At 36.3% G+C, this 17,958-nt stretch overlaps 1 protein-coding gene across 3 annotated transcripts in view; it reads left to right on the top strand.

The window, feature by feature from the left end:
- SCLT1 (sodium channel and clathrin linker 1) overlaps positions 1 to 17,958 on the top strand; it is an 88,179-nt gene that overhangs the window by 26,285 nt on the left and 43,936 nt on the right. For all 3 annotated transcript variants that reach the window (XM_081136945.1, XM_081136944.1, XM_081136946.1), the window contains 3 exons: positions 484 to 554; positions 15,765 to 15,855; positions 17,277 to 17,368. In XM_081136945.1, coding sequence (XP_080993071.1) covers positions 484 to 554; positions 15,765 to 15,855; positions 17,277 to 17,368 — 254 coding nt within the window. The remainder of the gene's footprint in view (positions 1 to 483; positions 555 to 15,764; positions 15,856 to 17,276; positions 17,369 to 17,958) is intronic.

Here is a 17,958-nt window from a genome sequence, read left to right as displayed (position 1 = left end):
CCAGTTGGGAAGGGCAGAGGGGCAGCCAATAGGGTTTTCAACAGTCAAGTGAATTAACTGAAACTTAATCCCTCTAATGAACTGTGGAAGCCAGCATAGACACAAGCTTAGAGTTTTTCCACCGTGGGATGCGAGAGTTTGGAGTATTTGCACACCAATGCCCTTCAGTCATTGTTGTCTCAGGCTCTTCCAGGACAAACTGGACACATGATTTCTACAACACCCCCAGCCTTCTGCACGGTTAGGTGAGTGGAGGAGGCTCAGGTGGCCAGAAATGCAGATGTAGGTTAGTTGGAGGCAAGCAGGTGACACTGAAGTAGTAAAGGCAAGGAAAGATGGCCAGCGTTCTATTTTACCCTCAAAACATCTAATCATTGTCATTACTTCATTTTATGTTTCTACTGATATACCTTATAGTTAATCTTTAAAGAAATAGTTTTAAATGTTCTGATACTGAATATTTTTACTTTTTTCTTGTGGCAGACTAACCAACACTTTCTGAAAACCGTAACTGAACAAAATGTGGAAATCGAGCGACTCCGAAAACAACTTAGGTATTTTTAAAAATGAATTTTGTTATTTTAGTATTAATTGTTTTTCCTCAGAGGAAGTGGTGATGCCATAATTTTTCCGATGGAATTTTTCCCCCTCCCTTTTAAGTTTCTGTCAATAGGTATTTGTATATATGATCTGTTGGGATGGGAAGAGACTGAAATTAAAACTGTTAGTCAGGAGGCAGCTAATATATATAAAGGGATGTTTCATGATGGTAAAACCAGTGCTTATGGAAGAAAATCAATTTCCTTAGATAAAATTTTTCTACATGTCTTTCTTTGGATTCCCCCCTAAAGAGACCCTGAGAAAAGGGTCCTGAGCATTAGTTTAGATGTAATACCAGCGAGCACCATGAGGGGGGTAGAGACGTGAGACAGGGAAGAGGAGGAGAAGGCAGTCGATAAGGGGATTTTAATCAGCAGTTTAATACTGTGCATGTGTATTGTGGTCCAGTGGTTTAATAATTGTTGTATTAATAGACTTCACAGGAAAAACGCCAGTGAGCAAAAAAAATTTTGTCACTTTTTGTTCCTCTCACTCATGATACTTAAAATTAAGTAGTGTAGTCCTATAAGGTTTTGTTCTATGCTGCAGTCATTTACAAATATCTTTAAATTATAATGTATATAGAAAAGAGATAACCCACAACTGAGCTCAGTGAAGGGTAAAGAGGAGGAAACAACAAAAGAGGCTGGGAAGAGACCAGTGAGATAGGAGAATGCCAGGAAGTGTGGTGTCCTGGAAGTCAGGTGAAAGGAGCGTGTCAGGAAGGAAGGAGTGATTGCTGAGTTAAATGCAACCAATAATAGAGAAAGCAAGGTGAGTTCTGAGAATTGACCACTGAATTTAGCGATGTAGAGGTTGTATTTGTTTCCCACCTGCCATAGCAAATGATAATTGGTAACTTAAAACAACAGATTTATTCCTCCTAGTTCTGGAGGCTAGAAGTTTGAAATCAGGATGGTAGTAGGGCTGCGCTCCCTCTAGGCTCTAGAGAGAATCTTTCCCTGCCTCTTCAGCTGCTGGTAGCAGTAGGTGTTTCTTGGCTTCTGGCAGCATAACCCTCATCTCTTCCCACCTTCATCTTCGCATGGCCTGGTTTTCTCTCTGTGTGTGCCCTCTCCTCCTTTATAAGCACTCAAATCTTAGGATGTAGAGCCCACCCTACTCTAGGAGGGTTCATCTTGAGACCCTCACCTTAATTACTCTACAAGGTCCCTGTTTCCAAATAAAGTTTTGGGTGAACCTGAATTTTGGGGGGAACACTCTTCAACCCACTGAAGAAGTCATTGTGGTTTTAACGAGAGTACTTCAGAATCTACTTCTTTTTTCATATTTATACAAATCATTAAAAAACCTAGAACTCGTTCTGGGTGGTAAAACAATTCTTAACATAGGCCACCGTGTCTTAGAACACTGGGCAAAGGGTATGAACAAATATTTCAAAAGTCATAGCAGTCAGGATGATGCATGTTGAAGTGATGATACTTCTTCACTCCCAACTATCAGTGTCAGAACTAGAATGCGGAATGTAATGAGTGCAAAAGGGGCTTAAAGAATGATGCAACTTATATACATTTTAAATGCTTTAAATAATAGTGTGTGTTGATTATGGATATATATTTTAGTTATATACTATACATATTTAGAGATGCATGTATCAACTTATATAATAAAAGAATAAAGTCTATATATTGTATATGTATTAGAAAAAAATAAAATAAAAACATCTCCAGGAATGATATGCCCTAACTTCAAATTAGTGATTATCTCTGTGGAGTGAGACTATTTGTAAAAGTAGGACATTGGAGGCAGCCTAGGTGTCTGTCACCAAGGAAATGGATAGGTAAAACGTGGTAATTGCATCCTGTGGAATATTATGCATCATTTAGAAACATGTGTTCACATGTAAAGATGTAGTTATAGCAACATAGATCTATAAAACAGGGTTTGTATTTAAAAAGTAAAAAAGGCCCGGCTAGGCGTGGCTCAGCGGTTGCGCGTCGACCTAGGATCTAGGCGATCGGGGTTCGATTCCCGGTCAGGGCACATGCCCAGGTTGAGGGCTCGATCAATGACTCTCTCATCATTGATGTCTCTGTCTCTCTCTCCCTCTCCTTTCCTCTCTCTGAAATCAATAAAAAATATATTAAAAAATAAAAAAAATTTTAAAAAAAGTAAAAAAGATGATATATAGCATAAAAACACATGCAAATAGCAATATGTAACTTAATGTATACATATATGTGTATATATCTATATATATCTCCAAGGATATATCACATTTTAATGTGAACCACACAATGAAGGGAATGAGAAGAGGACTGAGAATGCACAGGAAAACAAAAATAAACAAATGAGAGCAATGATTCACAGCTAATAAGAACAGATCATGGAAAGAATAGTGTGATTAATTTTACTCCGCACTCAAGGTTCAGAAAAGAGTGGAAGAAAGAAAAAGAATATAGGATATATGGTGTATGTAGTATAAATCAGGGTGTGGAGATCCTGGAAGAAACATGAATAAGAAAATTGGTTCATAAAGACCTGTGATCATATGATGATAATAGAAATAGAAAATGTATATAAAATATTTTTGTATAGGAAAAATGGGCAGAACTTAGTGATACTGGGATAAAGGACAGGGGAAGAATCATGGAATTTTATTGCTAAAGGTATCTTAATGATCATCTTTAACTTTCTACTTTTTTAAAAAAAAATTTTTGTTAAATTTATTGGGGTGACATTGATTAATAGGATCATATAGGTTTCAAGTGTACATTTCTGTTACACAAGACCTGTATATTGCACTGTGTTCCCACCACCCACAGTCAAACCATCTTCCGTCACCTTGTATTAGGCCCCTTCTACCCCCCACCACCTCCCCACCCTGTTCCCTCTGTTAACCACCTCACTGTTATCTGTGTCCATGAGTTTCAGTTTAATATCTCACATATGTGTGAAATCATATGGTTCTTACCTTTTCTGACTGACTTACTTCACTTAGCATTACTATTTTCAAGGTCCATCCATGCTGTCTCATATACAATGGAATAACTTTCTACTTTTATAGAAGAACCAAAATGAACCAAGCGCTCAGAAATTATTTGTCTTGTTCAGGATTGCACAAAAATTCATGGAAGAGCCAAGTTAGAACTCACATTTTGCTAACCTAGTGAGTTCCTATACCTGGCTCTCTGACAGTATTCTCAGCACTAAGGAAGTCAAGGAGAGCTGCTTGTTAAAGGGTGATGAGTGGGTACGTTGTTTTTGACATCTGTGTGGAAGTCTCATTTGGCTTTTGCGCATTCAGGCCCAAAAGATTATCAATTGAGATTAGAGATTGATAAAGTTAGTTGTGGTGTTCTAAGGCCTAAAAGTTCTTAAATGTAATTGTCCATGAGCAATTTTGCCATAATATTTACTGGCAACATTCCATAGCTTAGCATTAAGCATTTCAGAGTTGCATACATAAAACTATGCTTGCTTTTCCTGACACAGACTTAAAGGAACATAAGGATAAGCAGATGCTTCTTTTAGGGAGGAGGGTGTTGCTTTCCCGTTTGACAGATCCTGAATGATGGGCATATTGATGTTACCAGAATTTAGGTTTTGAGATGCCCTATATAACCATGCCAAGATTAACTAAATCGGAAATTCTTTAAACACCAGAGTTGTTTAAGTTTGTACTTATACTGAAAACATACTGGTTTCATTTGATGTCTGATGTTATGGTACAAAAAAATTAGAATCATGTGAATTTATAATTAGAGCTTTTCATCATTTTCCTTCCCGCGAGTTACTGGTGATGCCCTGTTGTAGCGGATGAAACTCTTCAGCCTGTGTTCCGAGCACCTTCCTTCACCTGGTTTGCCCCAACCCTCCAGTTATGTACAAGCTGCTTACACTAGTTGTTTTGCTCTTGCTCATGGAATAAGTTTTGGTCCCTTCCTTCTGCCTTTGATCATTATTCTGTTTGTCAGAAACTTTATAACTTTCTAAGCCTGGCTAAAACTTGCCTTCTCCAGAAAGACTTCTTTCATCTATTCTGCCAGATTTTTACTCTTCTTGTGGCTCTACTCAGCATTTATTCATTTAAACAAATTCTATGCTATTTCTCTTTAGGTGCTTTTAGGTCATATATATTCGTTTCTAACATATGTCCAGCTGAGTTATGGAAATGATTATTTTTCAAGTTGTGTCTGCTCAGCTTTTACGTCTTCCTTGTAAAGTCTTTGAAGGAAAAGTTGTCATCTGTTTATATCCTTCAGGAATAACCAATATTATCTTAGTAAAAGGATGTACTATACAGACTGACTAAAGCATTTGCATAGGGGTCTATGTTATCTTGTCATCAGAGTAGCATCATCAGAATGTTTATTTTTTTTTAAATGTAGCCACTAACAAATGATCTTATAAGCAGACATAGATAGTATCTTCATATAAAGAATCTGTAACTTGTCAGTTTATTTTAGATTTATTGAGAACTTAAGCATATAAAAGTGTGCTCTGAGGTTAGAAATGGTCTTTAATAAGTTTATGTATGATATGACAGCCTCAAATTATTTCAATTTGCACACTTTTGTGGCTTCAACAATCTCTATAAAGATGAGACCCCCCCCCCCATTAAATATTTCTAGCTCAAGGTTCTCCTGGTCATCTCCACCCAGGTGGCTCAGAGGCACTTGAAACTCATCAGGCTTTCAGCCGCGCTTATTATCTGTCCTATGTCCTGAATCTTGTCTTTATGTTTGTGAATGGCACCATCCAGTTCCTGCTTCAGAAAACTAGAAGGTATCCTGAATCCTCTTCTGTCTCAAGTCTGCCTCCCAAATGTCTCTCAGATCCTTCACTTCTACGTAACTGTATTGTTACTGCCTTTGCTCAGTCCATCATCTCATCTGAGTAGCCTCCAAATTGGCTTATCCCTTCCCCACCTTCCTTTTTCGTGCTGTCATCAAAATTATCTTTCTAAAAGGAAATTTGATCATGTCACTGCCCTTCAGTGGCTACTAAATGCCTGTAGGGTACAATCCGAGTTGCTCAGCTTAACATAAATGCCTCTTTAACTTGACCCCTTGGCTGCTTTAGATCTTGTCACTCCTCACCTCAATTTTCTGAACTACTTTTAGTTTTCAAAACAAGCCATGCTCACATTGCTCAGGGTGCCTGAAATACCCTTCTCTGGCAAATATCCTCTCAACTTTCAAGTGTCACATGTTCTAGAAATCTTTTTCTGAATCTTTATGGTTTCTCCCTCCCTAGGTAGAACCAAATGTGCCTGCCTTTGTGCCTCAGCTGTAGACACTGCTCTGATAGCATTTTTAACATTTCAGCATACTTAACCCTTTGCGGTCGTTTGTCTACTCTCAGCCACCAAAGCTTTTTTACTGTGCCGGTCGTATGTCTGCTCTCAGCCACCACAGCAAGGAACAGTACGAATCTTAACTCTATTCATTCATGTATCAGTTCATAATTTCTCTGAAAGCTCTTAATTCCGACCAGTACGACACCCATTTCCAGATTTAATACGACCGCAAAGGGTTAGTTCTTTACACATTAATCTCTCTTTACTTTTAAAGGTCCTTAAAGGTATGGCTCATAATTTAGTCATTTTTATCTTGCCGTCACCTAGCCCAGTGCTGGAAAGAGGGTAAATGCTCAGAAATGTTTCAGTGATTCAGTTAATTAAATAATCAGTTAAATTGCACTTTATCTGAGGGGCAAAGCTAAACTAATATATGTGGGTTTTCTCTTTGTATACTTTCTCATTGATCTTGTTGGGCGACAGCTGTCTTCTTGGAGTGTCATTATTTAGAAAAATTATATTTATATTCTTCAGCTATGCAGTAATGTGTGCCCACTTAGTACTTTGACTTCCAAAACAGCACACCAGAGAAAACCATTTTTAATATAATTAATAGTAGCTTTGCAAAATGAATTAAAAGAGTTTCAGTGTTTCCTGATATGGACCCAGGCTTTAAGCTGTACTGACTTTTTAAAATCTGTTTTTAGTACCAATCATCTCAAAGTTTAAATGCATGATAGACGCTTTTAAGGTTTTCTTAATGTTTTGTGCTCCATTTAAATATGAAATAAGCTCCAGGAAATCTTTAAAATGTGATAGTGATAAGGCCAGCATCATTTTAATCCCAAAACCAAATAAAGACACTACAAAGAAAGAAAATTACAGGCCAATATCTCTGATGAACATAGATGCTAAAATCCTCACTAAAATACTAGCAAACCGGATCCAGCAATACATTAAAAAGATCATACACCACGACCAAGTGGGATTTATTCCAGGGATGCAAAGCTGGTATAACATCTGTAAATCAATAAACGTGATACATCACGTAAACAAATGAAGGACAAAAATCATATGATCATACCAACAGATGCAGAAAAAGCATTCGACAAAACCCAGCACCCATTTCCGATAAAAACTCTCAGCAAAGTGGGAACAGAGGGATCATACCTCAACCTAATAAAGGCCAAATATGACAGACCTAGAGCCAACATAATACTCAATGGGCAAAAACTAAAACCATTTCCATTAAAAACAGGAACAAGACAGGGATGTCCACTTTCACCACTCTTATTTCACATACTACTAGAAGTCCTAGCCACAGCCATCAGACAGGAAGAAAACATAAAAGGCATCCAAATTGGAAAGGAAGAAGTAAAAATGCCATTATTTACAGATGACATGATATTGTACATAGAAAACCCTAAAGACTCCATCAAAGTACTACTAGATTTGATAAACGAATTTGGCAAGGTAGAAGGATACAAAATCAACATCCGGAAATCAATGGCATTCTTACACACCAACAATGAACTTTCAGAGAGAGAAACTAAAAAAACAATACCATTTACCATTGCAACTAAAAAAATAAGATACCTAGGAATAAACTTAACCAAGGATGTAAAAGACCTGTACTCGGAAAACTACGTGACACTGAAAAAAGAAATAGAGGAAGATTTAAACAAGTGGAAGAATACACCATGCTCATGGAATGGAAGACTTAATATCATTAAAATGTCCATACTACCCAAAGCAATTTATAAATTCAGTGCAATTCCTATTAAAATACCAATAGCATATTTCACAGACCTAGAACAAACATTTCGAAAATTTATATGGAACCAAAAAAGACCCCGAATAGCTGCAGCCATCTTGAGGAAAGAACAACAGAGTGGGAAGAATCACATTACCGGATTTCAAACTGTATTACAAAGCCACTGTAATCAAAACGGCCTGCTGTTGGTACAACAACAGGCATATAGATCAATGGAACAGAACAGAGACCCCAGAAATAGACCCATGCCATTATGGTCAGTTAATATTGACAAAGGAGGCAAGAGCATCCAATGGAGTAAAGATAGTCTCTTCAATAAGTGGTGCTGGGAAAACTGGACAGATACATGCAAAAGAATGAAACTAGACCACCAACTTTCACCATACACAAAAATAAACTCAAAATGCATAAAAGATTTAAATGTAAGTCACGAAACCATAAAAATCCTGCAAGAAAACATACGCAGTAAAGTCACAGACATCCCACATAGTGGAATTTTCTCTAATACATCTCCTAGGGCAAGAGAAACAAAAGAAAAAATAAACATATGGGACTACATCAAACTAAAAAGCTTCTGCACAGCAAAAGAAAACAGCCTCAAAATACAAAAGAACCCCATGGTCTGGGAAAACATATTTGCCAAGGATGTATCTGATAAGGGGCTAATTTCCAAAGTGTACAAAGAACTCACACTACTCAGCAAGAGGAAGACAAACCACCCAATTAAGAAATGGGCAAAGGACCTGAATAGACACTTCTCCAAAGTGGACATACAGATGGCCAAGAGACACATGAGAAAATGCTCAACGTCGCTAATCATCAGAGAGATGCAAATTAAAACCACAATGAGGCATCACTTCACACCTGTAAGAATGGCTGCCATCAACAAATCAACAAATGACATGTTCTGGCGAGGGTGTGGAGAAAGGGGAACCCTAGTACGCTGCTGGTGGGAATGCAGATTGGTACAGCCACTATGGAAAACAGTATGGAGGTTCCTCAAAAAATTAAAAATGGAGCTGTCTTTTGACCCAGTGATCCCACTTCTAGGAATATATCCTAAGAAACCTGAAACATTAATCAGAAAGAATATATGTACCCCGATGTTCATAGCAGGACAGTTTACAATAGCTAAGATATGAAAACAGCCCAAGTGCCCATCAGTAGATGAGTGGATAAAAAAGCTGTGGGACATTTACACCATGGAATACTACACAGCTGTAAAGAAGAAGGATCTCGTACCCTTTGGGACAGTATGGATGGACCTGGAGAAAATTATGCTAAGTGAAATAAGCCAGGCAGGGAAAGACAAGCATCACATGATCTTGTTTATATGTGGCATCTAAAGAACTTAATAAACTGATGAACAGAATAGATTCAATGCCGTGGAAGCATAGATCAGACTGATAAATGTCAGAAGGATGGAGGACGGTGGGTGGGTGGAGGGGGAGAGAGTAACCAAAGAATTTATATGCATATATGCACAACCCAAGGACACAGACAACGGTGGGGATAGGAACTGGGGAAGGGGATGGGACGGGGTGGGATGGGTCATTGGGGAGAAAAAGGGACATCTGTAATATTTTAAACAAAAATAAAATTTTAAAAAAATGTGAGAGTGAAAGGATTTTTAAGTAAGTAGTTTTATTGAAGAAGCTAAGAGTGATTTTATAGCAGTGCTATTCTTGATATCACTCTATTATGTTTAATGCAACATAGGCTAAATTATATAAATCTGTGTTCACATTTTTAATCTTTTTTACAAAGGCATACTTTTTTATTCAAAAATGTCGTGCCCACAATTTTTATATAATCTCTCCCCCCTCACCAAAAATATATGTATCTTTGCCAGGTAATAGTTTTATTGTAGCTGAGATAACAGCTTTTTCTCAGCTGCTTCATGTTCCAATTTGAATAATATTGTGTCTTCTATTACAAGAATGCTATGGAAATCTGGAATCCATGGATCAGTATGTTTGATTCATAGTGTGTCTTGGAAACTGTCCCGTGTGAGAAATGGCCTGAGCAGATGTGCTTAGTCACGAGAATTGCCAGACAGTTCCTTATGTGCTGGCAGCTAGTCTTCTGAGCATGGAAAACATGTTTTAAGAAATAGGGCTTTGCTGTCATTTTCCTGTCTGTTCACACTGTTTTCCTTATTGTTACCCCTTATTCAAATGTTTGTATCGTTCGAACTTGATATTTAAGGGGCAGAAAGAAGAATATTAGACTTTACTTTCAGAACATATTGTTCAAGGGTAGAGACAAATCTGTAACTTCATAGTTTAGAAGTTTTGCCTCTAATAATTGATTACTGATTTATTTCAAGATAGGTATTTTATTGATGATAATTTTATTTTGCAAATGCTCCTCGTTTGTACACCTAACCTGAAATGTGCTTCTGTGTGGTATGAAGTATAAAGATCATAGACTTTGAAATCAAACAGCTCTAGTTTTGTTTCCGTATTTGTTTTATTTTCTGTTTTGTATTCTGGTTCTGGTTCATGGACTTGGGCAGCTTACTTAACCGAATGAACTTTCCTCATCTCTCCAATGGAAATAAAATGACCTTCTCTGCAGTGTCGCAGTATTCTATGACTCTTACTGTCTTTGCTGTCCTCCATTCCGCTTTAGAATACAGCCTATCCGAGTAGATAGGCGTGTATAATACTAACAAAGCAGATGCTAGTAGATTTGAGAGTTGGTATTGATGTCCTATAGGCAGTAGATATTTCCCTTCCTAGCTCTGGAAAATCAGCTTTATCTGTGTTGTTGCTGCCGTAACTCCTGAGACCAGACGAAGCATTCCTTTCTTATTCCATCCTTTATATTGAGCTGTATTCCCATTTCTTGCATACTGTACAACCCCAGATCTCTTCTGTTTCTTCTAATGTCTTGTTTCTTCAATTATGTTCATTCATTTTAAAATTTTAGTCTTTCTTTTGTGGGGTTCTTCCAAGACCTCCCTCCCCCTGATGATTCCTCAGTTTACTGTAGTTTCTCCTTTCTAGTGTTTGAAATTGCTTGGAAGAAAGTGTATTTGCTGTAGTCTCACTTTGGAATTTCTTTCAGTTTGGATTTGGTCATACCTCTCTAGTCTTCTCAAGATTACTGGCACCTTTTTTGCCTTAAAATAAAATCGTCACCCGGCCGGGTGTGACACAGCGGTTAAGCATCGACCTAGGATCCAGGCGATCAGGGTTCGATTCCCAGTCAGGGCACATGCCCGGGTTGTGGGCTGCAGCTGATCAATGACTCCCTCATCATTGATGTTTCTGTCTCTCTCTCTCCCTCTCCTTTTGTGTCTCTGAAATCAATAAAGATATATTTTAAAAAAATAAATAATAAAAATAAAATCCTCCATTCTCCTTGGTTGTTGACTCTTCTCAAATGAGGATTTTCTGCACCTCTGTGATCTGATGTCTATCTTCCTCTCTGCCTTATCTTCTACTTTTCTGTTAGTGATACAACCCAACTAATTATCATTTCTTTCAGTGCCTCTCTCATGCTCTTTGCATTTGTTGTTAATTCACTCTGCCTGTTGTTCTTCTGCCCTCTGTTTTCTTGAAGTGAGCTCAGTGTCCTTTAGACCTAGCTCAGATAGCCTTCTCTTAGGGGGTTGTCCCTGGTGACCCATGTCTCTCTTTCATTGTTCTATGTCATTCACTGCATAGCATCCTCACTTTCTGAAATTGCCTCATTTATTTGTTTACATATTGTCTGTCTCCCTCCACAACAATGTAAATGTTATGAGGACAGGGGCTTTGTCTCCCATGTTTACCACTGAATTACGAGTGCTGACAACAGTGCTTAGTTTACGTAGGTGCTCTGTAAAATAAGTCTAGGGCTCCTGCAATACAATTAAAACACACAAACACACACACACACACACACACAAAAACCTGAATGAGCCACCAGCACTTGAAGCTCAACGTGTCCAAACTGTGTTCACAGTGCCTGCCATATTATAAGCACTCAATAAATATTTGTTCAAAGAATGATTGTATGGAATCTCTTAAATTCTGTCTCAGTAAAATCTATGCCATCTCTCCCAGTAGAACATTCATTGTTGCCATCACTCTGGTTTAGACTTTTCTTGCCATTTGTTCATTTATTATGATTTATTGGTTAGAGAGAGACAGAGCCATCATTCTCATCCATTGTTTTTCACAAATGTTAGGTTTAAATTCCTAAAGTGCAGCCCTGATCCTATTCTCCAAGTAGCTTCCCTTCACCTTTAAATGAATACAGATTACTTAACCTGTCAATTAAGGTCATTGACTGTTGCCCCATCGCCTTTCCCTACAGGTTCCTACCTTTATGCTTGTACTTATTTTTCTCCTTCTTGATGCTTTCTCTTTATCTCTGTTTTTGAGATTTACTGTTCCTCTGCGAATTCTTATTTTAAATACCTCCCACTTCAGTATTCTTTGAACTAAGTGCAAATATACTACCTACTCTGAATTATAAAACTTCTATTTTAATCTTTTGTGATACTTAAAGTGTACTTTGTGGCCGTGCTAAAGTTTACTGTATCTCACCTATCTCTGTGTGTTTTGTACCACCTTACAAAACAACTTGTGTGCCTCAGACATCACAATTGATAAATATTTTTGAGCATGTCCATTGCATAAGCCTACTTAATTATAGACAATTAATATATTCTCATTGGTCAGTGATACCCAGTTATATGACTCTAAAACTATATTTGTAATCATTGTTTACAGTGTTTTTGTAAAGATAAACATGTTGATTGTGTAGTTATTCTGTAAAATCTAAGACAGTGGCTCTACATCAGAATCACCTATTGAGATGCTGAAAAAATTGATGACCAGGTACCACCCCCAGACCTTGTAAAGGAATGAGACCAAGAGCTTATGCATACATAATTGGAAAAAAGTCACTTTCGTGCACAGAAAGTATAGAGAACTATTCCTAGTATATTAGAAAATTATATTCTAACATAGAAATTAGAATTTTGAACTACCTTAAATTGTGTATAATTTTGAATTATATTTTTAAAGACTCAAGGGCCTTTGTTTTAAAGTTTTGACAGCTCAGTACATGGATTATTAATATCCATTGCTTTTAGAGTTTCTTGGTAGGCTTGCCTTTTGACTAGGTTTAATCATTCGACGGCCACTAAATATTGAAAGAAGCAAAAATTAAAATAAAATTTTTTGTAGTTTTGCTGTTTACCATCATTTTCCTAAAGCAGGAATTATATTTAAGTTTCAGAACTTTGTCTAAAATTATATTTGGGGATTCTTCAAAATTTTAAAACATAAATGCTTGACTGCTGTAGTGGATAATTACAGAACTACTTATTAAAGTACCAGGGGATGCATTTTTCTTTATTTTGAAAGGGGAAAAAACCTAGATTATATATCAAATAAGTAAAAACTGCATTTCATTTCGCTCAGAATCTTATTATTTTTCATTCTATGAAAGAATTATTGTAAACATTTCTAGGATTTCCTTGATATGAGACTGCAAAAGAAACAGATAAAATTTTATCATAAAGTAGACTCATTCTATTTGATGTTAAATCTCAAAAGCATGTAATGATATTAAAGCATTTTAATTTGTGTCCAAGTTAATGCCATAATTTAAATATAGTACTATATCCTGTCTTTTATGTTATACTTGGTTATACTTTGCGTAAACAGAGCAAAGCCTTGTTTTGTATAAATAATGAAAGATTACCTTAAAGAAAAATCCCAGAAATTTTAAGTTGTTTGACAAGAAAGCATGTAAAAAAATAATATGTTTTTTAAAGTATTCCTTTGGGGCAAAAATAAAATATGTGGGTAGTTGTGGCATTACGATTGTTTAATTAGTTATTCTTGTTTATTTTTCATCAAATTTGTTTTTCTAAAATGAAAACTATTTTTGACCTTGATATCATTTGTATACAAGCAGACATATCTAAAACGTTTTTATGTAAAATAACATAAACATACAGTTATAAAATAAAATTAGGGTTATTTTGTTGGTTCCTTTAAAGATTCAAAGTTTGGGCATTTGAAGGGACTCACCAGATTCCACAGAGCATGCTCACATAAGGCTTTTATGTAAAGGCAAAGGATATTGTGCAGCAAGAAAAAACACAGGCCAGCCTAGGGGGCCCAGCCCAGCTAGGCTCAGTGCCTCAGGGTCTTTATTCATACAAAGACATGCTTTGTCTCCAGATTGATCTACCAACGTGTATGCAATGAATCTTAGTTTCAGGAAATTCAAGGCAGAAGTTCCCTCCAGGGGTTTATTTTGCCCCTCTGGTCACATAATCCAGCTGGCTATCCAACCAGCTATTCCAGGTGAAAACCATCAGTAAACAAATCCTGGTTGGGGGTTACCAAAGAGATTCAGACTTTCAACAGCACAGCATAAATCCTACTTTTCATTTCTTGGCCAGGAGCCAAGGCTAGACATATAGGCATCCCCAAGCTTTCTCCACCCAACTGTGAAGTAATGCTAGACCACACAGTTCCTGGCCAGTCAAAATCCAAAACAGGGCAAGATTATGATTATACCTTACATTTGTAAAAAGTACAATAAAGTTTATAAAGTGCTTTAGTAGAAATTAAACTTATCTGAACATTATGATAATTCTGTGAGCTGTGCTGGAAAAATCTGTATCTCTGTTTTACAGCTGCAAATCTGAGGCTCAGCAAGGTTAAGTGATTAACCCAGTTCACATGGCTTTCATGGTGGTAGAGTCAGGTCTGGAAGACAGACCTTACAGCTTCTATTCTAGAATAGCTTTCAGTATTTCATGCCAGGTGTAGACAGAGACAACTGTTTAGTTCTTTTCTAACTATTTTGTAGAATAATGTAGAAATAAATGAGTACATGTAAACTACTACTTATTTTCCTCCAAAATAACCATAGATTTTCATGTGTTTTAGGAGTCATGATATAATAATTTAAGTGCTTTCAGAACACTTTTTTTTTTTTTTAAAGATTTACAAAAACAGGTCTTAGGACCATTGCCTGAAATATTTTTTAAATTATGTGGGAGAAAGATTCTGTTTCAAATGAGAGATTCACAAATTTTTTGTATTGTAGGATTTCCACAGACAAATATGGAATTGGATAGGCAAGATCTAAGTAAAATATCAAGATACACCTGTGACTCTGTCTCCTTTCCTTTTGCCTTCTCTTTCATTCATTTATGATATATTCACTTCTACTATGTTCTAGGTACTATGCTCTCTACTGTGATCCTTTCCTTTAATGATGTTAATTTCATATATTTTTATAAACTTAGAATTCCATGAGGGAGTATCTGTTAATAATGTTCACAGTATTATGTATTATGAGAACTGAGGTTGTAGGGTCTTTTACCTAGGACAAGTTAGGGAAGACTTTAGATGAGACTTTTGAACTAAGTCTTGAGGGTTGAGGAGGTTATAAAAAAAAAAGAGGAAGGGAACTAGTCCAATCAAACAAGTGAAAAAATAGACAAGGATGTGTTTAGGAAACAGTGTGTTAACAATCTGTTATACCTGGAGCATAAATTATAGGAGGAGGGTCGGGATTGGCAAGACACGAGGCCAAATGATGGCTAGCCTTACCTGCCATGCAGAGGAGTATTGATTGTATGCCCAAAAAAGTGGGGAATCCAGAAATTGTTATTAAATGAGAATTTTTATCACTAGATAACTTTTTTGCAGGTAAGATGCATTATAGAGAATGAATTAAAGAGACCAGCAGTGAAGAGATCAGTTTGGAATCTATTGGAATAGTCCTGGGAAGCAATGTTGGGGCCAAATTTGGGCAATGGAAGTTCAAATGGATTACACAATTTAGAGGCAATTTAGAAATAGAATCATTAGGCAAATTAGATAGAAATGAGGAAACCATCTATTTCAGAGGTTTGGTTCACTTGACCACAAGAGCAACTTAGTGATCGTATGTCCAACATCAAGAAGATGAATTAGATTATCTGCTAAAATAGAAATTAGGAAACCATCTATCGTAGAGGTTTGGTCTTGGAAGATTATCCTTTCTAAACATGTATGTGCACAAAAGTCAGTACTGACTTTACCAAATTTACATTTCTTTCCTAATTGTTCAAATTATTTATGGTGTATGAAAACTGTATTAATTTACTTTCTGTTTTAGGCAAGCCAAGTTAGATCTGAGAGTTGCAGTTGCAAAAGTGGAAGAGTTAACTAAAGTGACTGAAGATTGTCGAGAACAGATGCAAAAGAAGGTACTTTCTTATTTTCTAAGACAACTGATTCCCTGTAGCTTAGTTTTTTCTGTGTGTTTGTTTTATTATTGATCTATTTGAATTAGATCAGGGTTGAATTAAACAGGGTTGCTGGAAAACAAAATAATTGTTTTCTTGCCCTCTAAATATAAAATTAGGAAGCCAAATTACAATATTAGAGATAATTGTATTTTCCAGTTTTCAACCAAAACTAACTAGACAGGAAAGTATAATTGTTGGCAGTGGGGGCAGTCAGTGAAACTCACTCTCAGTGGACCCAGCTGTTGGATTTAGCAGGCAAAGATGAAAGGAGCAAGCAGAAAAGATGTTTAAAGAAATAATGGCTGAAAACTTCCAAAATTTGGTGGAAAACATTAACAAATCTAAGAATCTCAGTGAACCCCAAGTAAGATAAACACGAAGGAAATCACTTTTAGATATATCATGACAACATTGATAGCAAGTTATAAAGAGAAGGCATGAAAGCAACAACAGAAAAATGGTATAAATGGGAACAGCTATGAGTAACAGCTGACTTCCCGCCAAGAAACTGTGGGAGCAGAAAACATTGGAATAATATAGCTGAAGTGCTGAAGGTGAAAAAAATGCTCACTAAGAATTCTATGTGCAGCGCAACTATACTTCAAAAATGAAGGAGAAATGAAGGCAAAATAAAGGCATTTTCAGATAAGCGAAAACAGAGAAGTTGTCACTAGCAGAGCTGTACTTCAGAAATGCTGAAGAAAGCTCTTTAGGCTGAAAGGAAGCAGCACCAGATGGCAACTTAGATATAGGAAGAAATTAAGAGCAATAGGAATTGTAAATATGAAATAATATATCGACATATTTTTCTTTTTTCTTATTAACACCTTAAAAGACTTGACTGCTTTAAAGCAGAACTTAACACTGTATTTGATGGATTTATAAAGTATGCAGATGTAAGATATGACAACCAAGACACTGAAGACTAGAATGGTATGATGTTTTCTCTGAATTAATTATTAACTCTAAATGGATTGGGGTAAATTAAAGATGCATATTGTAATTTCTAGAGCAACTCTAAAATAATTTAGACAGTTGTAGCTAAAAGCCAATAAAACCTAAATATATTTCAAAGCATTGCCATGTCAAAGAACTATCCTATGATTATAATGGGTGCAGTATAACCTAGTTAAGAGACCATATCTTGAAGGCAGACTGACTGCATACAAACCCCTGCTTCGTCTTGTTGGACTTGCACTATGGAAATACAGTAGTGTGAAATATTGGTAGAAATCTATGTGCAGTGACTATTTTGATTATTGATTATTTAATACAGGATTGAAGGTATCTAATACAGTGAGGTTCTCTTCCCCCGTTTTTTAGTATACGTATGATTTGTCCCCCAAGCGGTCCAAGCTTCCAGTTTCCTTATTTTCTAGGAGGAGGATATGGTGTCTGCCCAAAGAAGAGAGGAAGCATCAGATAGGCGTTTACAGCAGCTGCAATCCAGTATAAAACAATTAGAAACAAGGTAAATTGTTTTAAATACATCTAGCTTTACCTATACTTTTCAAAAGATATTCCACATTAGAATTTCAGTATGTATTTTATAAGTGCTAAACAAACTGTAATCATAGGCTTAAAATCTGATTTATTGGGCATTGTTTATTTTTTTTAATATTCAAAAGGTTGGTATATTTTGAATATATACTCAGAGATCATTTCTGTCTTTACCTTTTCTCCAAAGCAATCATAGTCAAGTTTAGTCAATCTCAAAATCAGAAATGTGCTTTCCATCTTGAAACAGAAAAAAATAATAACAAAGTTGGGTAAAAAATTATATAGAAAAAACATTTCTTACTAAGCAGATACACAAGAAAGAAAATACTTGAGAAATCATTATAGATATTTTCCCTGGAGTTTTCTGAAGCAACACTTTTCAGGTATCTTTGAAGGTCTGGACATAAATATATCTGCAGCTTTGTCTTTAATTGATATCTTAATACAAACATTCACTCTAGAATCTTTAGTTGTTTTGCTCTTGTTTCCTCTTATTAGCTGCCCCCTTAAGAACTTGAAAATTGTCATTTGTAATCTTTTAACAATACCATGACAATAGCC

Source organism: Miniopterus schreibersii (assembly GCF_964146895.1).
Source record: "Miniopterus schreibersii genome assembly, chromosome: 4".
Taxonomy (NCBI): Eukaryota; Metazoa; Chordata; class Mammalia; order Chiroptera; family Miniopteridae; genus Miniopterus; species Miniopterus schreibersii.
The sequence above is the reverse complement of the archived record's forward strand: the minus strand, read 5'-3'. Positions and strand labels throughout refer to the sequence as shown.